Source organism: Phalacrocorax aristotelis, chromosome 26 (assembly GCF_949628215.1).
Source record: "Phalacrocorax aristotelis chromosome 26, bGulAri2.1, whole genome shotgun sequence".
In the NCBI taxonomy this organism is placed as follows: domain Eukaryota; kingdom Metazoa; phylum Chordata; class Aves; order Suliformes; family Phalacrocoracidae; genus Phalacrocorax; species Phalacrocorax aristotelis.
In genome coordinates this window covers 2,218,372-2,240,159 of record NC_134301.1, presented here as the reverse complement: position 1 = coordinate 2,240,159, position 21,788 = coordinate 2,218,372, and the positions used below count along the sequence as shown (strand labels likewise).

Genomic DNA, 21,788 nt, shown 5'->3' with positions numbered 1-21,788 from the left:
ACAAAATGCTGCTCCTTAGCGGTGGCTCAGGTTACGGAAAACTAACAGGGAAAAAAAAACCTGCAGAAGGGTAGAAGGTATTCTCCACTAGTTAGTTTTAGCGATGACTGAAATTTATGCACACACAGCTTAGTGCTCTGCTGAAAGGACGCATCAGGTGGACGATCTCTGGGCGCTGTTTCAGACTCGGTATTTATTCTTGGCCCGTGTACGAGACCGGTCCCCTGCAACGGGGGCACGTTTGGTCAGAACCCCCACAGTACTACGTTCATTAAAAATAAATAAGGAGCATCAGAATTATATTTTGGCGACTTTATTTATCAAGGTCAAAATTTGCAACCATGTAATTGTTTCAACAAATATTTACAATTCATATAAAGCACGTACGTTTGTTTGGAAATAACCAGCAGAACAGCATTGGGTACTGTGTCTCTTACTCTCAGGATATAGATTTTACTCTCTTACAATCTAGATTTTGAAGTAAATCCAAAATAAGTACTTCATGATAAGTGACTATTTAAAGAGCAAACTCATGTTACTGTTTAATATTCCCATGATGAAAAATAAGCCGCTCTTTCCGAAAGACTATTTTAAGAGGATAAGAATTTACTAACGTTATGGCTGGCAGCACTACGCTTGCTTCACTTGCTGAACGCAGAAAGAATCGGCCACCATTTGTTTCTTACAGTCTTAACACTTGATAGCTTTTTTTGTTATTATTCCGTATTACAAAGGAAGGTAAAGGAACAACAGCACACAGCGAGGATCAAAATGCCATACGGAGGAGTTACCGAAGTAGTGGCAGCACTGGAGGTCAAACCCTCTGAGACAGATGCCGAGCGGCGCACACGTGCCCGACGGGAGAGCGCGGAAGGTCCAACTCTCTGAGGTGCTAAGCACGTTCCGAGGTGTTCGGTTTTCCTGAAATTCCGCTACCAGAAGCGGGAGGCACCCGACAGCTCCTCTGGAGCAGCTCCCTAACGTAACGCCGATCTCCGCCTCGCTCGCCGCTTTGGGCCTGCTACAAAAGCGCGCTTCGACGTGACCGCAAACGCGCGCTCCCGTTTGGCCTAAGGGAAGCGCATCGTGGAGCACGTCCCTGACAACCGCAATCTGAGAAACTTCAGAAAAAACCCATTTTTTTGTAGCCTGCTAACGATGTGATTGTGGAATGCAGTCTTTCTCATACCATTTGCGAAGAGCTCTGCTTGCTAAGAAGTCCATTAATTCAGAAGTGAGTAAAATAAAACATACTGACCGACCATATGATAAGCATTACACAGCTAGGGAATGAGTACACCTTTTAATTTCATTCGGATCTGAGCTAGCACAACACACACACGTAGCTCTAACACCTGTTTAATAGCATAGTCCATAGTGCAATTCCCGCTGACATAACTGGAAGCAGGATTCAATCCTAACTATGGAAAATAGTGTATTTATTATTCATGCAATGAGCACTGCATACACATTTTTCTATTTCACAGAACGGCTGGGGTCAGACGGGACCTCTGGAGGCCGCCTCGTCCGACCCCCTGCTCAAGCGGGGTCTCCTGGAGCAGCTTGCCCAGGACCCAGATGGCTTTTGGGTATCTCCAAGGATGGAGATTCCACACCCAAAAGAGTCCTGATCGTGTCAAACGTTTAATTTTCACCTGAAACAAATGTAAATCACACAAACTAGAATCTCTGACAGCAATCAGGTCTCATGTGCAGATACTACCAACGGTGGGGAGTAAAAAGCCCTGATCTCTCTTTTTTTTTCCTTTTTTCCCAGTACTTTTAAGGATCCTTTTTTGTTGTGTTTTGTTTTTTTGCAAGTTGTCTACAGACATACAAAATTAATTCAAATATCTCCTACACCAAAGACGACCTCATTTGACTTCGTACTGTCCATAAAAATATATGCTCGAAAATCTGGTTCACAAAATATTTCATTTGTTTACTAAAATGAAATATATAAACTGTCAAAATACGTATATAAACTCAATTTCAGAATTTGTAAAGATCACAATTTAGCTACAAAATATACCAACCATCTACCTGTTTTCAATAGAATATTTTCTTACAAAGATACTGTTACTTTGCAAAATATCGCCTACCTTACAAAATTAGTCCAGAAATGTCGCACTACTTTCAGCATATAAACCGTCTATTAGAACCTCATGAACCCTTTGGTATATATCTTCGATTTTTTATCGTTCTCCTATTTGGCTTAAATGTTCCAAAGCACAGTAGAATCTCCAGACGGAACAAGCAATGCATGTTCAATTGTACGGATAATCAGCACACGATTTATTTTTCAATTAGAGATGTTTATCATGCCCAGCAAATAAGAACAAACTGCTGTGAAATCCTTCTTCAGAAACTTTCATTCACCAGTACTCGTCCTGCCACGCCGTGCTGCAAAGCGATCGGATGTGCTGAACTCTCCTAAGAGAAGTCAACACCTTATTTCATGTGGCTCAGAGGTTTTCAGGACTAGGCCTCTCGCTGCTCCCTGCAGATCCTTTCCAAATTTGAGAAATACAGCAAACATTGGAAAAAAAAAAACCAAACAACCCCCAACTTTTTAAGCCGACAGCCAAGAAAGAGTAAACATAATTTATACCTCTAGCAGAGTATTAGCATTTTTTATCACCTGCACCTGTAAATAACAACTTACAGGTTAAAATAAAAATATTTACATACAAGTAACTGAAAGAAAAAGGAAGGATTGAAAAAGAGTAAGAAATCAAAACATATACTGGTTATAAATGTTACTAATAATGTCAACTATGGCAAGGATTCCGTTTCATCCACATCTTAACTGTGATCAGATATTGCCTCCATTGCAAGAGGTATTTGTAGAAATTTTCAAAGAAACTCTAATCACCTGCCTCGTAAAACGTGACTGTCCTCTTATTGTAGACGCAATCTTGACTTCATTAATTTCCAGTTGTGCCAGCAGGACTTTTGGTGAGGTTTTTTTGTTTCCTTTTTGTACTTTGTCACCAACATGTTGTAAATAAAATCTATATAGTCTTTAAGTTGTGAAATCTAGGTAGAAAAGTTTCCTTTTTGACCTTTCATCTAGTTTAAAAAATTCAGTATAAAAAAAAAAATTCTCCTCTGAAATTTAAACAGTCCACAAAAGTTTTACCTTCTTTTCTTACACACTTTTATGACAGTAAAGATCTTTCAAAGTTTTTAGCTCTTCAATTAGAGTTTTGTTCTGATTTTCCAGGACTGCGACTCGATTTTCCAGGCATTTAACATACTCTTTCTTCTTCCGGCGGCATTCTCGAGCAGCTTCTCTGGAACAGACAAGCAGAAGTCAGAGTTTATTTTAGATCTGAGAGGCGTCTCTTTCACGCGCGTGGTGATTCTGACCAACGTGAGAGGAGAGGGCCGGCGCTGCCGGCGTGAACAGAACAAACTGAAAAGTACACGCCGCCAGGCGGAGCGTGTGAAATTCAGCACTACCCGGTAGTGCGCACCGGAGCCGATCTGCAGGGAAAAACCCATTTGTTTTCTCCAAATTGTGAGAGACAGAACACGTAGCGTGTTTTGGTCAGAATTTCCCGAGTTTTTAGTGACTGGATGCAGCACAGTCACTTAGCTTGCAAGGCTCGGAATTTGTCCTTTGAAGATATATTTCAGCATATTTAAGTAACAAATCAAAGCAGCCCCTGGGCACTTACATACCTGTTCTTCATCAGCCTTATTTCTCGTTTCAACTGCGGATCATCTGTCTTACTTGTCTGTGATGTCAGAGTGACAGGCGACGTCATCACCACGGTCTGCGGAAGGGACGTGGTCGTCGGCGTGCTGCGGATCTGGTAAGTCTGCATGTCTCCCGATGCAGCTGTTGTGAAAATAACGTAAGACACCAAACCGCGGGAGCGTTAGAACGTCACACCTGCGTTAGCGGTGGGGGTTTCTAAGCGTTCCCAGGAGCCGTACTCACTCTGCACGACCACCTGGTTGCTGGGAACAAGGATCTGTTGACCATCTGACGTTTGCGCGTACTGCAGGATTGTCGTCCCGGGCTGAGCACCGCCTGCGTTCGTCATCGTTAGCGTCTGCAGACCCTGCACGCCGTCTGTACCCGGGCTGGCCAGCTGTAATCCGTTTGCAGCAATGGCAACTTAAAGGAAAAAGAACAGGCACAACAGCGTTTGTAGCTGTACAGATGCGCATCTGTAACGCACAGATGAAGGTAACTCTGTGCATCTGTTCCCACTCCTGAGAAATACTGCCCGTTTTGAAAGGCTTTTTCTCCTCTGCCACGTTCAACTATCAGACCTTGCCACTGGGTTCTTACTGAACGTACTGGGGGAAATGGCGAGGTGTCGGTAGCGGGGGAGCCACGGGGGTGGCCGCTGCGAGATGAGGTCCGGGACTGCCCCGAGCCAGACACTGGCTCCATGCGGACCCGCTCTGGCCGCAGCGGGCGGCTCCTCCGCGGAAACACTTGAGAAAGGGCAAAAATCCGGAGAGGCGAAGGAGTGAGGGGCGGGGGGAAGCGAGGAGTGGCAGTATGAACACCCAGCGCCAAGAACAAGGATGGAGAGGAGGTGCTCCGCGTGCTGGAGCGGGCTGCTTTTTGGTTCACAAGCAGAACCAATACTGGGTGATAAAATCAAAGGAACAAATCGTTTATTTTTCCACGTCCCTGATATCACAGGAGCACCTTTTGGTGCGGCCCTGTGATATAAATAATGGTATTTTCACTGATCTTAGGGTTTGGGCTAAATCTAACACTACAAGAGTGCTCTGCACTTCGTAACAACATCCTTTGAATGTCTTAATATGCAAAAGTTAATGAAGCATTGACTTTATTTGGAATCTTTAGATGCCAGTCTATTTCTGGGTAATAACAGTACTAACTTTATTAACTGTCAGGTAAATAACCAAATCTTTTGAGTTTTATGTTAGTCAGATATATAACGAAAAGCAAATCTGTATTTTGAGGACAGCTGAACAGAAAAAAGTCTCCAGTTCGGCACGTATTTTGTATAACGTACTGTACTGTCCAGTGCTCGTCTGGTAGATCGGCGTGGGAACAGACATAGAGGTAACAGTGGAGACACCAGGACTCTCCTCATCTCCTTTCCTATCGCGCGTATCTTCAGAAGAAAGATCTTTCAAAATTTTTCTAAAAAAAAAAAAAAAAGAGGGTTTTTCTCAGCCTTAATCGTAGACGAAACCTACAAATGACTGCAACAGTCACAAACTCCCATCCCTGTTCTGTATTACAGAAAGGCTAGAATTTTGAGGTACGACAGCTTTGGAGTTAACAAAATTTTGTTAGCTGCTGTGGTTTATATAGTCCAGGGCTTTAGTCAAAATATTTGAATAGTTTTATGGGCTAAGAGCGATTCAAGTCAGCTACTGATTTATAAAGTGTGCGCATGTGCGGATCAGCATGAATCCCAGATTTTCAATCGCTATCCTCTAAAAGCCTTCGCTGTTAGGACTGGTAAGCCCGTGCTGGAAACCTGCGCCATCTACAGCAGCCGTCAGCAACCTCCAGAAACACGGCGTGCCCAGAGCGAGCACTGCAGCCGCGTCGTTTCACTTCAGTCAACGCTGCATCGGAGTTCCCACCGTCACCATTTCCCGGGGATATGTAACTGGCCTATTAAGAGATTTTTCTGCTTTACAACTTGATCCTCTAATTCTCTCAAGAATAGGCATTGTATATCCAATTAAAACCAGTTTGCTCTGTCTGGTGTCACAATAAATGAAAAAGGGGAAGATCGCTACAGAAAAGTTTAAAACTTAGATCTGCTCTTTCAGTCCACAGTAAGACTTTACATTTCTTTTCTGCATTTCACTTAGCTCTCGCGCGGCTTCTCAAGCAACCCGCGTCCTGCGTAACAACACCCCGTGAAAACAGACACCTCTCTATTTAAAAGAGGAGCCAGTGGGAGCATGAGTTTTATGCACCTTACCACAGGCCAAGTGATGAATTGGTGGCAGTCAGATGAAGAGAAAAGCAGAACTGACAACTCCTGCTCCCGAACCCGCGCGGCAGAGCAGCTCTCCCACAGAAACTCTGCTTACAGCTCAGATTTTCCTACCCTGGCTACTTGAACTGAAGATTCAGAATTGCTCTTTCCCACCACTGCTTTGGACTGCATGCAAAGTAACAACATGCCGCCTAAATTATTTGTTCTGGTACATAATTCAAGATGAGATAAAGCCATCGGAAAGTACTAAGAAGAGTGGATAAAACATTCGAAAAATGAAAAGCAGCGGCGGAAGCGGGAACAATCACCACAGGTAGGAGTATCAGGGAGGTTCATAAACTGTCTTTTCTATTTTTCAGAACGTTATTGTAAAAAATACTAAATTTTGTGTTAAGCTTCTATGAAATTTATTATTTGAAAAGCTAGGCCGTGGCATTTGACTACACTGCTCATTTCAGTACAGTGATATAACTGAGGAAAACTACAGCTGATGAAGAATTTTCCCCGTGCCACATCACGTTGAAGCTGGTCTCCAGTTAAGTCACAGTCTCCTGTAGCAGACGAGAGCCAACGCAGCGTTCTCAGAAGGTTTACTGCCTGAACAGATCCAACGCATGTTTCAAGTGGAAGAAAACAATTTAGAGGCTGACAGAACACACGAAGCGATTGAAACAAGTTGCTATTTTGGTTTTAAATGAAAATACAAAATATATTACATGTAGTACTTACCGGTAAGACGGACGACGAGCTAAGATGCCTCGAGCTTTCTGCGAGGAGCCTATGCTATCTGATGAATCCTGAGAATCTTCACTCTCAGACAAAGAAGATACCTAAAAAACACATTCCATGTGGTTATCCGGTAGCCTTCAGAAGAAATGCCCGGAAGAGATCACACATGTTCATTTTGTATGAGCTAAAGCTGCACGAAAACTACACACATGCAAAAAAATTCAAGCGATTCTCCCAAACTATTTAACACATTAAAAGCTGAAAGATGTCCACCCTCTGAAGCCTGCCGTTCAGCTGGATTAAACTGCAGGATTAATCAATCCAGAACTTTTAAAACAGCAGTGTGAAGAAATACAAACAGTTTATTATTTTCATAAAGCTCATACAAGCCTAACTATCTTATTAGCTGATGCGGTCTGAGAAGGTGAGCCACTCCCACGTGTAACTGCCTACGGAGGTGGGGGGAAAGGAAAGAGGAACACCATTTACGTGCAGACACAAACATATAAAACACCTGAAATCCTTTATGCGGTCAGAGCAGCAGTTATTTTGTTGGTCAGAATATGAGTCAAACGAAAATAACATTTAGGGCAACAGGGAGGAAATATGCAGAGTATTATCTATAATTTTCTCTTTATTCCTCTGTGTCCCCATCCAGTTGGCAAGTGTTATTCTCTTCTCTGATGCTCCTTATTAAGCACAAGCGAACAAAACTTTCATTTGTACTTATCTGTGTGCCAGCAACAAAAAGGCAAGAATGCATACAGCTCTGGGAAGAGCATTCCTCGCTTAACTGCTGCTACAGAGACCAAAAGAACAACCTGCTAGCAACATGTAAAAAAAGAGCTGCCCGTGTATTACTGTTTTTTCCCCTTTAAGCTCCAAGGCCACAGTGTTCATAAATTACAGAACAAAAGGAAAGAATCCAGTCAGCGGGGACCCTGCAACTAGAACACGATGACAGGGAAGGGATTAACGGAGACTCAGGTAAAGAAAACCTACTAAAACTGATGCTTGGCTGTTTTCAGAAAAGAGAAACGTGTTTTCTTTTCCATGATCTCATGTAACAGGAACAGCGACAGCTGAAACTGCATTACAGGTTTACTTTTCGTCGTTTATCAATTTAACGCTGTATGAATAGATAAGGGCAGCACAAAGGATCAGTGACAAACGCTTAATGCCTTTTAGCAGTTGTTGCAGTCATTCGGCTGCCTGGTGCAGCCACCTCGCCGTGTCACTCCAACGCCACGCTGCCCAGAGGGCAGCCGAGAACCGAACAAAGCGTACCAGACTCGGCTGCGAGCTCCCCAAGGCGCCCCTCTGAAGCGGCTGGTGCAAAAATCACACGGCAGATGAGTGGGAGACACAAGCAGAACGCTTGGGTACCACACAATCGGGGCTACAGCGTTCGTGAGGAGGGCGATGGGGACTTCACCCGCCATCATGCCGGTCTGCCTTTCCGAACACATGTTCTTCTTCTCTGGGTTGTTCTGTACTCTCCTTATTAATTAATAATTAATTATTATAGCACACCGGCTGCATGGCTGCTAAGAGCACCAACTGAAGAGCTGTGGGTTTGGTTTGGTTTTATATAAAGGAAGGCAATGTCCAACAGTTTAATCCCAACTCCAAAGGCGACTTCAGCACTACAATTTCTGCATTAAGAACGATGCATCCCCAAAATACTGCCACTGGATGGCTCGCTCGCTCCCACAGCGGGGCCAGAAAGGCTGCGCCGTGGCAGAGTTAGCGGGGCTGACAAGCCTTTACAAGCCTTTTCACGTACACAAAGCAGGATTCTTGGTTGTTTAACAGACATTCTGTAGTTACCTGCACTGTTTGCACCTGGGGTGAGTGGATTACAGAAGAGGACTGAGCTGTCTGAATGACTCCCTGGACCTGGACTTGTTCTCCAGGAAGCTGAACCACTGTCAGGGGAGCAGGACCTCTTAGAGACATCTACAACAAAGCAAAGAAGCATTAACAAAAGCGTTTGTTCTGCAGTATTCAGAAAGCGTACAGACATGTAGGGAAACTAGTGGGGAACATGCATGAGCAAAAGCTACTTTTAAGTCTAATGAAGTCACAGAAGCGTCCTTTAGAGATATCTATTTTTGGGATATGTATCTGCACACAAAAAAGGCTGAAACAGTTACTTATTTGACTCGGGCTACGGGGAGAATCAAATATGTAGCATTACGTGCAAAGGATTAAAATGCTGCAACTTAAATACATGCAGTTCTGAATGAACCTCAGTGAAGCAGGCTTCTTCAGAGTCACAACGCCGAGACTAACTGCGCATGACTGCTTTCACGTAACTCCATCCATGTGCACAGATAAAGCCCCGCATTTGTGGCAGTTCAGTTTTTTTAAGCTTTGATTCCATTTTAGGAGTGTCTTAGACTTAGGTAAGCAGAAATAAAAGTGCCTAATAAGGAGCCTTAATCCTCACTAAAGTTAATAGGACTTTAGGGCACTAAAATCTAAATCGAGCTGAAGAGATCGACAAGACTGAGGCCGTACGACAGCTCAGACTAACAATACTGAAGTCATGCAGAAGGCAGCGTGAATAACGCACATATTTGGTGTTCTTGGTTTATTTATTTTTAAGCAACCGGTATGAGGCTGTGGTTCAAAGATTTCACAGAGAAGAAATCACAAGAGTCAAGTATAGCAAAAGCCGACCAATCTACTTAGAAAGCTCAAGGCCCGGGGGCTGCATGGAGGACACCAGACCAGGAAGGGAACTGAAGGAGACAAGGTATGCAAGCTCTGGACAAGGAAGAAGAACAAAGAGCAGACTTTTCCAAATAAAAATTATCTCATCTGTTCTTTCATGTTTTAAAACGATCAAATTCAGTAAACGTTGTAGGCGGAATCTAGGTTTAATTGGCAAATGTTAATTACTCCTCCTGTTCCGATATAAAATACTACTTATGTTCTAACAGATTGTTAGTTTTGATGTTGCACTCGCAGAAGCCTCTGCACTTCAGCATTGATTAAGGTCATACATGTAGATGCATAAGTAAATAACCTGTTTCCTCACCAAATTTCTTCACTGTTTTCATTAATGTGGAATATACGAAAAGCTGAAGGGATCATTAAAACTCATACAGCTGACTTTTCGTTTAATCCTACTTTAGGATCACACATCATGATATTGAGTTACATTGGCAATCTTGTATAAAACCAGCTCAGAAAAACAGCCTGTAAACAAACAACAGGATGCTTGCTGATGTTCTGCCCTGCCTTCGCCTCACGAAGTTATCTAAATTTCGCATCAAAAGCTCATCGCCTCCACAGGGCGAACAGTGGACGAGCTGCAAAGCTTCGCTGTTTCACAGGACGGCTGCGGGAGCAGACCTGGCCTAGAAAGGGCTGCTCTTTCACAAGCAGGAAGGTGAATCATGAGGAATTCAGGATCGGGCTTTGGAAGCGACGTTCCCTTGTACTAAGCATGTCAAATTTCCAATGTCATGCGATTTTTTACATTAAATACATTCCTGTTGGGCTAAAATCCAAGTGTCTCCGCGGTGCTGAGCACCCAGGATTGCCGTTACTACAAAAGGAGCTGTGAACGGTTTTTTCTGACAAAAAAAAGGAAAATTAGGTCCTCGACTCGTTACGAAGCAGCTCCTGCATGGCAGGCCGACGACGATTCCAAAGGACGTACAATCTAACAAAAATGCTGGGCTGCATTTTTGCATTGTACGAGCACGAAACTGCATTTTGGTCTTTTGGATACAATCCATTTTATTAATTTTGTGTCGTCCATCAACAAACAAGTACATTTTTCTCAACCTTCATTTTTTCTTCTCTGTGTGTTTCTAAAACTCAAGAACCAATACAGTTTGTAGTACATAAAAAATGGCTCTTATCTACCTCAAATGTTTGCTGAGATTTGGCCCAGGCTTTACCTGTTGAGCAATATGAGAGAGCTGAGCTGCCTGTAGTGTTGTACCTTGTACAGCTGATGTTTGTGAAGGCGTCACTGAACTGTTACTGCTGCTCTTGTGCACCTCTTCCATAATCAGCTACAAGAAAAGTAACGGGTTAAATTCAGTTAATGATAAATGCGAACAGCCGGTAGGTGCCCAACTTCCAGTGGTGTTTTAGGGAATCTCAGTGCATAATGCTCTTAGCCTTATTTGGACATTTTTAATTAGTTCTTTGTCCTTCAAAGTCACTTTCTATTACGGAGTAGCCGAGCATTTTTCGTCACTTCCCCTGCGATACCCCGCGCGTTGTTACGCCTTCTCACGGGGACGGGGCCTCGCCACCGACCCGCCCGCGGGTTTGGGCAGGCCGGGCCCAGCGCCCGCACGCCGCCTCTCGAGGCCTGGGCGCCCACAGCAGCACGAGCCCCCTTTCGGAGCAGGAGAGGGGTCCCGTCCCACCCTGCCGATGCCTGCGGCCCAGCTGGCTGTCGGCACTGGCTCAGACCCACCCCAAGACGAAGTTTCTGTCAAATGTATTTATTGAATTTCCTGTTTTTTCATGAAAATAAACAAGCCAGGCCATGAGATCTAGGAAGACATGGAAGATGAAGCATTTATACCAAAGAATATTTTGCTCTAAGTAATATAATTTTCCAAAATATTTCACCCAAGCTACCAGCCAAACCTATTTTAAAGCATCTGAAGGTGTATAAAAACAAAACGGGGATTCAAATCAAAGCACACAGAACCCAGTTTTGAATTTTCAACCCTGCAAAAGCTGCTCCGTCTCCATACAACACAGTCAGTAACGCTTCTCTCATTTCTAAGATTTTTATATTTAACTGTTCGACGTGTCTTGACAGCATCCCCCCTCCAATATTGGGGGATTTAGTGATGTAAAATGCATGCTTTTAGGCGGGGTGAGTGGGTGGACCAGCCTAGAGCATTAAAAGATGATTGGTGAGTGTTAAACATTTTGTCACAGAAGGTTTGAAACTGCTGAAAGGACAGTTGCTATGAGACTGGAAATTACATTTCTTTCTGTGGAAATGTGAGTCATTGATTTTTCCCTACTGAGATAAACCACAGCTCTTGCGGCCTGACGTATACTTAGAGGGTAAAAAGTCAATGTACACCAAGACCAGAATCTTGTTCTTGCAGTCCTTACTGATCCGAGGAGTCCCGCTGCAGAACTCCTCAAATATGTCACTAGAACGGGGCTTTGTGGAGAGAAAACCGATGGTCGGATGGTACATGAAACTGTATCCCCCTACGGCACGAACAGGCGTTCTCTGAGATAGGATATAGCCTCCCAGCGTACTTATGGCTATCAGTATTAAGAAATTCATCCATAGTTTAAGCTGAAGCGGCAAAACGAAGGCTTCGCTCTGGAATAAAAAGCTCGCAGGAGCAGGACAGTGCTTCAGCTGTTCCCAGCTTCTGGAAACCTTTGGCTAATCAAACCTACCCCGACTGCCTTTGCTGAGGTCATCGCGTCGCTACTGCCGCTCGGGCAACAGGGCTGCCCCGTGCATCGGCAGGAGCGCGAGCTGGAGCCAAGGATCCCGACTGCCACCCCGCTCACGCCTGCGAGGCACCAGCCCCGCGCCGGGGCACAGCAGGGCCGTTCCTAAGAGGCTCTTTTTCCAGCTGCAGCTGCTGCAGGGCTCGCCTGAAAGTCGCAGCGACTGCCTGGGCTTTTTTTTTTTTTTAAGGAAAGAAAACCGTGAACAAAAGTAATTTAAGTATCTTGAAGCCATAAAAAAAATTAAGAGCAGAATTAACGACAAGCATACATAAGGGATGTGACTTTATACACCCTCTAATGTAGTTTTAGGGTTTTTATGAAGGAAAATCTACGTTTCGTACCACTGCAAAGGGAGACGTACTAAGTGTCACAAGTAAACAGGGCACTGTCAAACTGAAATCCAGTCAACAGCAAAAATTAAAATAAATTTCCAGTGCTACAGAATTAGCCAATTCATTTCTGTAGTGCTAAACCGCATTCTGTCTCCCCCTCCGTCTTTTACTGTTTCTCTGCGCCTCGTTGTCCCGTGGAAGACTCGCAACAGCAGCAAAACAGACTGCAAGGAACAACAGAACTGCTAGAGAACGACCCCCCCAAACCAAACGCAGGGAGAACACGCACAGGCTTTTGCCGCTGTGTCTCTCATGGGTGTGAAGTCGTACTTACAGGAACAAAAGCTAATGTATTTCCCATTATAAATATGATTTTTCAAGCTCACTTCACCTCTGCTTGTTCTGCAATATTTAACTAAATATTCACCCAACATCTATGAATCTCAGTAAAATAGTATTAATAAAAAAAGATTCAACAAGCGATCTGAACAAGGTGACAACGGTGCTGTGTCTTATCCCCTGCCCTGGACAAAGGAGGTGCGAGAGGCTATTTGGCCTTGTACCAAAGTCTCACGAGAAGCCTCACGTGCCTCTCTCTTGTTAGAACAACTTATTTAGCTGGAAAACCACGATTTTTCCATTGGAATGGCCTCCCGTGAACACCCAAAGCAGCGATTACCATTGATCAGCTTGTAGGAAGAGAGTTCCAATGAAAAACCTTAACCTGCAAGTTCTCAGGCTTTGACAAGAAGCACCAAAGATGGAGAATGTAGCAGGGTTTCAGCTTTTTACACCTCAGTTAAAACTACATTTGGCTGAAACCGGCTGCATAGTCTGGGGTGAAGGAAGAGTTTTAACGCATCCTGGAGTACTGACAGGAGGGAATTCCTAAACGCAACACCCAGCGTTTTATTAGCCAGGAGGTAACTACTGTTCCAATCTGTATGAAAACCGTGGTTTTATCGTTGGATAGGTAAGGATGGTGCTTTCCAGAACAAAAGTGATGCCTGCACGCAGCTGCGTCTCAAAAGGAATGTAATTTAAATGACAGGATTCTGCAGTGGCAGCATCAGGAACTTCGTTTTGAAGGACTTTTAAACTTCTGAGAATGGGCTCTCTCCAGCCAAAGAAACTCATCTCACCTAAAACATGAGCCTGAGTCTCAAACACGTCTTCCTTTTACACAGAAACAGGAACGTTGCGTTTCGTTGTGGGAAAGCTTAATTTATTATCCCGCAGTTCACGTAAACCCTCCTTGTACCACGTTCCTTACTTCGAACCACCACAAAAACCCGGAATGGCTGAGGACTATCGACTAAAAAAGAGCAAGTAAATAACCCACTGCCACAACTTTCACTAATCCCGATGAAAAACCTCCTGAAGAGACGGTCCCCTTGCAGCCACGCTGCGCCTCTGCAGCGACCGGCTTCCCGAGCCTTTACTCTGAATCGCTCTTTACTTCAGCGTCCCATAGACAGGGCGCTGCTCTCCTGCCCTCGCTGTTTGGTTTTGCCCCTTCACCACGCAGATTAACCGAGACAGCGACTCGCTCTAGGTAAATGCGCATAAAAAGACTAAAATCATGGATTCCCCACCTTGGATGAAGGCTTAAAGCATAATCGGGAAGCAAAGAACAAGGTAATAGAACCCAAAAGCTGTACATCGAGGCAAAGAGAAGTGAGCTGTGGTGTGAGAGCACCGAAGGAGGAAGCCAAATTCTGTTTTGCCCTTTTAAATATAGCAGAAGGAAGGCCTGAAGGACAGTTTCGTACTGAAATATTATAAGAGGCAACTGATTTTTTAAAAAGACTGTATAAAGTCAGAAATCAAAGAATACTGGACACGGAATTTTATTGTCAACTACTAAATGATGAGTCCAACGCTGACATACACAAATTGCAGAGAGCGATTTAAAACATCGACTGAAATGATACGCCAGCAATCTGGTGAAATTTTGGATTCTTTAACGTCTCAAAATAAGCCGTCTCCATCAGCTACAGCAGTTAAAAAACCATTTACTTAATTTTACAGTTAAGACGCTTGGGGAAAGTTTTTTCATGCAGAAGAGTGACAGAACGCCAGTTTTTTCCAGGAATCGGTGAGAGGCCGAGGCAAAGGACCATAGATGCTACCAGTTCACGCCAGACAGCAAGCGAGGAGACCCGAGTCAACGTACCCAGTTACAGTTTTGGATCCCATTCTACAACCACACGCGCGAACACCCCTGCAAGCTGCAGGAGCACCTTCCATATGCCTTTTCTCCCACCTCCCCCCCGCCCCGGCCTTCGGCGGCGAAAGGCAGCGGAGCGAGCCCTGCCGTGACAAGCCGCTTCAGAAGGAAAAGCCTGCAGCCCGAACCCGCGCACGGCGCGCTACACGGGCGACCCTGGTACGTGCGAGGGGAAAACATCGGTGAGATCATTTACAAACGACTGGCACCGGCCGCCCCGAGGCTCGTTGCCGTGTCGGAAGCCACGGCTCACGAAAGCGGTGGTCGGTCAAAATTAATGGGGAATAAAGGTAATCGCTGCCATCGAGACTCTGTTTTTTTCCTGTCGGTCGAGCGCGAGGGTCTGTGGAACGGCGCCCGCCGCCGCCCTTTTACCGCCCCCCGAGAGCTCGGCGCCGAGCCCGGCTGGGCCCCGCTCCTCCCCGGGCCCCGCCGCCCCCCGGGGCTCCGCCGCGGCGACAGCGGCCCCAGGCCGCACCGGGACCGCGGCGCCCCGGCTGGGGCGGGAACGGCCCGGGGGGAATCCCCCGCGGCAGCCGCCCGCCGGGAGGGGACTCGGCGGGGCCCGGCCGTTCCCCGCGGCCCGGAGCAGAGCGGGCGGCGGGGAGGGCCGGCGCTGAGGGCAGCGGAGCGGCGCGGCCTGGCCAGGCCTGGCCTAGGCGGGAGCGGCCGGTCCGGGCCCGGCGGGGGCGGGGGGGGAAAAAGGGGAGGGCGGGCTGAGGGGGAGGGGGCGGCCTCCCCCGCCCGGCTGCGCCTCGGCGGCGGCCGCTCTTACCTCAGAGGCCCGCCAGGCCCCGCCGGTGGCCGCGCGTGGGGAGAGCCGCCGCCGCCGCGCCCGTCTCCGCCTCAGGAAACCGGCGCCGGCGGCATCGTAAACACGGCGGGCCCGCGCGGGACGCTCGGGGTGGGCGGGCTGCGACCATAGAGTCCCAGCGGAGGCCTCGCCTAGAAATCCCCACCATAGAGTTGCCGCGGGCGGAGGCTAGAGCGTCCGCTCTAGGCGCCGCCTCCGCCCGGCGGTTTCCAACCGCGGGTACCATAGAGAGGCGGCGGTGGCGATAGAGCGCCGCCGCCGGCCCGAGGGCGGGAAGGTGCGGCGGCCCGCGCAGGCCTCGGCCGCGGCCTCAGCCCGGCCCCGGGGAGCGATCGCCCCCGAGGAAAACACATTTATTTCCCTTTATCCTCGGCGGGGTCACGGGCGGGCACAGCCCCCCCTAAAGCAAAGCGCCAAACGGTCGCACAGGGGCAACGGAGGGGGCTTCCAGTATCTTCCAGTGCCAGGGCAGGGCCGTTGTTCCGTCATCTCCAACTGCTTCGCCTTTATTTTTAATCTTTAGAACAGCTGTATTAGTGAAAAGGAATTTCAGGCATTGCACAGTGACTGCTTTAGACTAAACAAAGGTCAAGCATGTAAAGGGAGGGGGGAGGATTTTGGCCACAGCTCCTCACGGGCGGGACCCGGGATTTTCTTCTCTGTGTGAGGAGATAAGGAAGGGCCGAGCAGCCGCTGATGGCCGGTAGCGGGGCGACAGACCCTCGGCCCAGCGGTTGTTCGCCCAGTTCCAGGCCGTGTGGGGTCCCAGTAAGGAGACTCGGTCCTTCCTGTAAAACACAAACTCCAGGTAATCACTGATCAGACCCAAAACCTTCCCCGTGATTTTTAGCGCCTCGTGGCTGTTATTGTAACACAAACTGTAGAAAATTATATTGGAAAGGACTTTGATTAAAGGGTTAGTGTAATACACTTCCTTTTTATCCTGTGCTGCTACACTGAGCCCTTCCGTTGTTTTGTTTGCCCTTCGCCATGTTTGTTTTCTTAGTTTTCCCTCCCTGAGGCCCCCCCGCCCTGACGGGGCTGACCAAGCCCTTCATCCCCACAAAGTCAAGCTAATCAACGGTAGCAGATGAGCGAGCAATTTGCAATAAATCCCGAGTACGCTTTCTGCTCCCCTGGCAATACCTTCCGCGGCTACTGCTGAAACCCTCGACATTCTCACGGTTTTCCTTCCTGAGAATCACACAGTTTTACCCACCCAGTTACTACGAAGCTCACACCGTATAAAGTTACGACGCCAGAGAAGGTGCCTGGGGGGCCAAAACTGCGGCAACGAGGACAAGAGTCCTCACACACCTGGGAAATGCGATCACTCAATTCTAAATGCCTTTATGGACAGGAAAGATTTATCGGCTATTTTAAGTTCCTTGATTAATAGAACAAATTCAAAGTTAGTTTACTTTTTAAAAGATGTTTTCTCAATAGTAATCAAATACTTTTAAAATACAGGAAAGATTTACTGAAAATGAAATGTTTCCCAAGGAAACCACGGTAAAATCACTACTCGTCATTTGTAGGAGATAATGTGTCCAAGTCTATTCCAAACCCGACCACGCAGCCAGTAACAGGTAGCGCAGAGAGGGTAGCAGGCATTAGATTGTAATATTAATTACATCCTCACTGGTACTGAATGATACCTTAACATTTATGAATGTTTAAATCTTCACAAAACCTCCAGTTAGTTTTGGACAGCAGCAATTATCCGGTGCTAAGCCTGAAAAGCCACCACAGTTTCTATTTCATCAGCTCATACAAAGCCCTCCAGAGCACAAACCCCTCACGTCTTGCAGGGAATCGCAGACGTTTAACAGTCTGCACGTCTCCCGCTGAATTCCAGTTCAAAATGAACCATACCCGTCCTGAATCCTAACCAGATACTGAATAAAGAGTATTTAATACTACACTAAAATCTTAAATACAGGTAGGCCACGCTTGAAACCGCATGTAATTCATCCTGGGCGCGCGAGCTCGGTGGCGACCGACTGAACACGGCGCGGCCTGCTGCTGCGGGCCCAGGACGGCTGCCGGGCCGCCAGCGCGGGACGCCCGGCTCCTCGCAGCTGCACGTCCCCTGGGTTGCTGCAGACAAGTGGCCTTTGCAAAAATGCTTGCAAGTTCTCCCCTTCACCAGGAAGAATGCTAACCAACGCCTGCTTCCCTAAAAACCCCTAAACCCCACACCCTTCGGAGAAACGGCAGCTGAAGACCTGAGCGAGCAATCAGGCATCAATATTTATTAACACAAGACAAAGGAAACACAATCAATGCGTTAATGGAACACTGTCCAGCCAGATGTTAAATTTAAAAATGTATATCTAATCTAATTTTAAATAAATAAAAACTTTATACATAATTACATAATGCTGTAGCCTGAATTTGACAATGGTAAGTAGGTTGACAGAAATTAAAGAAAAATCGCATTTAGGGCTAAAATTCATCCTGTTTTTACAACCTCATTTTTAGGACAGTTAGTATGACACATCTTAATTACATTTATTTAAATCAGAAATGCAGTGCAAATCTTAACAAAGCAGGACTCGAAGTTACCTGTACCCACATATTTTGCTTGGGGAATATTCATAAACAGCAAGACATACAAAATACTTTCGTTCAAAGTGTTAAGAATCCCTAGTTTTTAAGTTTCGCTGCAGCTGTTAGCGTGGAGTCTGACGGGCGACAGCAGGAGACAACGTGCCCTCTGCAGCCGGATAAGCTGCAAAGGCGAGCGGGCGCCGAGAGTCTGCGTCCCGGGACTCAACGCTTGACTGGGCGGTTACGGAAAAGCATCCAACTCTGACCCTGAACACGCAACATCAGCGGCCCTGCCCATCCTCTGAAGTATCTCGGTTTGTTCGGGGTGATACCAGGCGACCGTTGTAAAGCAGAACGGCCGCCGCTTTTCACAGCCCTCCCACGGCGGCCAAATAACCGTCTGTCAGTTTGGGAGAACAAACTGACCCCAACCTCAAAGAGGCTAGCAACGAAAAATAGTTAGCACGTAGTGCTGTACAGTAAGTTACCTCACAGGGATGTTGTAAGGATTAGATAATGTCCTCATCTACAGATGAAGAAACTGAAGGAGTGACACGACCTGTTGAAGGTCTTGTGGCAAGTCCTCAGCAAAGCTGGAGCAGGAAACGGGCGCTCCCAGGTTCACAGCTCCAGGCCTCCTCCTCTCCGGTACGCTGCTTTGCACTGTGCCGAGCGTGGACAGAAGCATTCAGAGAGTCAAAACTGGCCAGCTGCTCTACGCCACTTGCTGCGAGCAAGAATGGAATGTCATCTCGTTCTACGGGCGGGACCGGACACTCACAGTCTCCAACACAGAGAAACGTGACGTGCCCGAATGAAGAGCAAGAGTACACAGTAAACCTGCGGGATAAAGCCCCAAAGTGTAAGAAACTATCGCTGCACGTAGCCAAACAAAAACCAAGGGAAAAAGCCTGCAGCGTAATCCAGCGTCATTCGAAACCGCCATTTCAGAAAGTCAAATCTGCCACGTACTGGGAACCTTCGATCCAATTAACACGTGCATTGTTTACTTCTGCAAAATCTCAAGTAAAAAGAACAGACAAACCTAGAATCGTACTTAAAATCCGCTTCGGTGGATGAATAAAGTATTTGTTGAAGCAATTTACCTCAAGCTTTGAGTAAAAAAAGGAAAAAAAGGTCAAGGCCATCAGAATTTTTTCTGAAACGGGCAACAACGAAGCGGCGCTGTACGGCAGGTCACTGCTGCGCAGGGAAGCCTAAAACCAGGCACGCGTAACAGGTGATAACTCGACCTTGTTGGGCGAAAAGGGAGACCAACTCCTGCGCACTTTGCACCCTAGATCAGCTGCAGCAGCAACCGCGTCAGTCACAGCTACACCTGTCGCCCACCTCGCTTTGTGGCCGTTTGTGAAAACTAACTCCAGCCAAGGCTCCGTGCGCGGGTGTTTCAGGACGCGCATCCACGGTGCCGACGGAACAACCGTCCGCGCCCAGTGCCACGAAGCGGCGCCGGCCCTGTTGTCTTTCGGGTACAGAAATTGTTCAAAAACGCGCACCCGTAAACCCAAGTGTTTGCAAAGGACTCTTACGTCCGCAGCTACCAGAACAACTTCCGGTTCCTAAATCTATTCCTCCACCAAAGATTTTTCAAAAACATCCTTTGGAACTTCTTATTGGAGTTTTAATACTCTTGTCTTCAGTGAAGAACTAACGGGACACACCAGGAGGTCTTCCAGGACAAAACCGGGGTTTGCTTACGGATACGCTGGGTTCTGCTCTGGTAACTGCCAGGGGATCTCCGGAGTTCATACTATAAACCTTCTAAAAACCGCCTAAAAACTTTGAATGAGGTAATGGGACATCTTAATAACAAGTTTATTTACACTCTATACCACGTTTGACTCAAAAAAACCTGTTGCAGTATCTGGTATCGGCTCTCATTGCTTCCAAATCACATTTTCTTAACACCCATTGGAATTTAATTGTTCTTAAAAGATTATTAAGTATTAGACGAAAGAAAGGTGATTTTGAGTCAAAGGTTAAACACCGCGTCCCTCCCAGCCCGGTGCGCAATTGCTTCCTAACAGCACAAGCTTACACCCGCTACTCTAAGGCTCCTGTTGCTCTCCATTCACTCATGTGGAAACCGACACAGCATTTTGAACGCTGGGATACTCATTTTCACCAAGTCGTTCAGCGAAGCGTTTACCAGAATTGCTCTGTCTCACTTTTGTGCCTCCTCCTGTAAAAGGAAAACCACGCTCAACGTAAAACCCAGAAAGATCTCGTCATTTCTAGCGAGTGCTCTGAGCAAAAGTGGGCTGTGGCCTCCTGGTTTACATTAAAGCCTATTTACGGTACTTCTGGCTCTACCTAGAGGGAACGGAACCGAATAATGATGGAATCGCACGAACGGTGAATTTAGCTGTGTCAGTCCAAAGGATTTATTCTCCCTTGGGACACGCGGTGTCAGAGGGCAGAGGCAGAGGCTGTCGCTCAGGTCCATCGTTTCCGTCAAGCATTTTGGACTTGCACTGCGATTTCTACCAAATTCCATGTTGCTGCTTAAATTCAGCCTCTTTTAGAAAGACGTGCCTTAAAATCGGGGGTTTCTACACGCTAGGACACGCTTCTGGCCAGCAGTAAAGACTATGCACTGAAATAAGGAAACTTGCGGAAGACGCGTGTGCCTCGCGTTAGTCGTCCAACCAAACGGGATTTTGCTAAGGACCGCAAAAGTTACTTGTCCTTAAAAACGCCTGCCTTCAGCTGTCATCGTTATCCAAGTTAATTTTCTAAGTGAATTATGTATTATAATATTTACATATTTAAAATATAGGCAAAATTCTTTTTAAATTCAAGAAATATCTATATGAATAAGTAACTCTTAGATTCCGTAAGTTATTGATTTGGTCATGGCACGATTTTAAATAAGTTGTGTGATCCCATGGAACGAATCGCTACAGTACAGATGCCAGGTACATTACGGAGTAGGGAACCGCAGAACTCTGACGACCCTTTTCTTAATAGTTTATTATCTTAACTAAATAAACCCTCCCCTTATAGAATCCTAGAACAGTATTAGATAAAAATACAAATATGTACAACAGATGAAAAAAGTAACACTACTGTAAAGGCCTTAGGAACTTTGTAGCTCACACACTTGTCAACTTTGCATTTTCTATAAAGCTAATATTTCAGTAAACTGTTACGAGTGTTTTCCATTGTCTACCACATTTCCTTTTGTCCGCCGGTAGTTAACGCGATCTTAATACCCCAGGATGAGATGAAGGGAATATGGCAGCAATCTCAAACTTTATGTCAAGTATTAGTAATTTTCACCAGCTTCATTTCTATAGCCACGCTTTGTCATTCAGTGGTCCCGCAAAGGTTCCGAGCGTCGCGTCCCCATGCGCGTTACATGTTATAGGCTACATATATGGGGTCTAATTGATCAGCGAGAAAACTGTCGCGGAGATGCATTCGTTGTTTCTCTCCTCTGGAATTGATAGGGATAACTCCAGGATCCACTACCACCACCACTCCCACAATTAGGTAATGTTCTTCCAGGACCACGTTTGTAACTAGAGGAACTAAATCCAGGGCTTCCTGTTCGCAGCCACACAGCTCCACGACAACCACGAGCAAGTTGGTCCATGTGAATACAGCACTAAGAGGTAGAGAGAAAAACCACACAGAAAACCCGGTTATTTTCACAAATACAAAGACCCACAGTCTACAAGTCT

At 46.3% G+C, this 21,788-nt stretch overlaps 2 protein-coding genes across 10 annotated transcripts in view; both read right to left on the bottom strand.

Moving 5' to 3' along the window:
• Positions 1 to 297: 297 nt before the first annotated feature.
• ATF1 (activating transcription factor 1) lies at positions 298 to 15,732 on the bottom strand. Of its 4 annotated transcripts, none has more exons than XM_075075624.1 (8): positions 15,490 to 15,682; positions 10,569 to 10,720; positions 8,517 to 8,645; positions 6,687 to 6,787; positions 5,010 to 5,140; positions 3,950 to 4,129; positions 3,688 to 3,847; positions 298 to 3,296 (listed from the first exon to the last, which is right to left on the bottom strand). In XM_075075624.1, the coding sequence occupies exons 3-8, from the start codon at positions 8,643 to 8,645 to the stop codon at positions 3,152 to 3,154; spliced, it is 846 nt and encodes a 281-aa protein (XP_074931725.1). In that variant the 5' UTR covers positions 10,569 to 10,720; positions 15,490 to 15,682; the 3' UTR covers positions 298 to 3,151. The 4 variants fall into 4 exon arrangements, with proteins under 4 accessions (XP_074931725.1, XP_074931722.1, XP_074931723.1 ...); XM_075075621.1 differs by having other exon boundaries at positions 10,604 to 10,720; positions 15,490 to 15,679; XM_075075622.1 differs by having other exon boundaries at positions 10,648 to 10,720; positions 15,490 to 15,676.
• Positions 15,733 to 17,762: 2,030 nt separating this feature from the next.
• DIP2B (disco interacting protein 2 homolog B) overlaps positions 17,763 to 21,788 on the bottom strand; it is a 69,712-nt gene continuing 65,686 nt past the window's right edge. For all 6 annotated transcript variants that reach the window (XM_075075618.1, XM_075075616.1, XM_075075615.1 and 3 more), the window contains one exon: positions 17,763 to 21,712. In XM_075075618.1, the coding sequence (XP_074931719.1) occupies positions 21,460 to 21,712 (253 nt within the window). In that variant the 3' untranslated portion in view covers positions 17,763 to 21,459. The remainder of the gene's footprint in view (positions 21,713 to 21,788) is intronic.

What these genes read in the sequence shown, in the direction of transcription:
- ATF1 (XM_075075621.1), bottom strand. Translation starts at nt 10,714, where the DNA reads ATGGAAGAGGTGCACAAGAGCAGCAGTAACAGTTCAGTGACGCCTTCA. An exon ending in TCTCTCATATTGCTCAACAG is followed by an intron (nt 8,646 to 10,603) that starts GTAAAGCCTGGG and finishes GCTTTGTTGTAG; the next exon opens with ATGTCTCTAAGAGGTCCTGC. An exon ending in CCCAGGTGCAAACAGTGCAG is followed by an intron (nt 6,788 to 8,516) that starts GTAACTACAGAA and finishes TGTGTTTTTTAG; the next exon opens with GTATCTTCTTTGTCTGAGAG.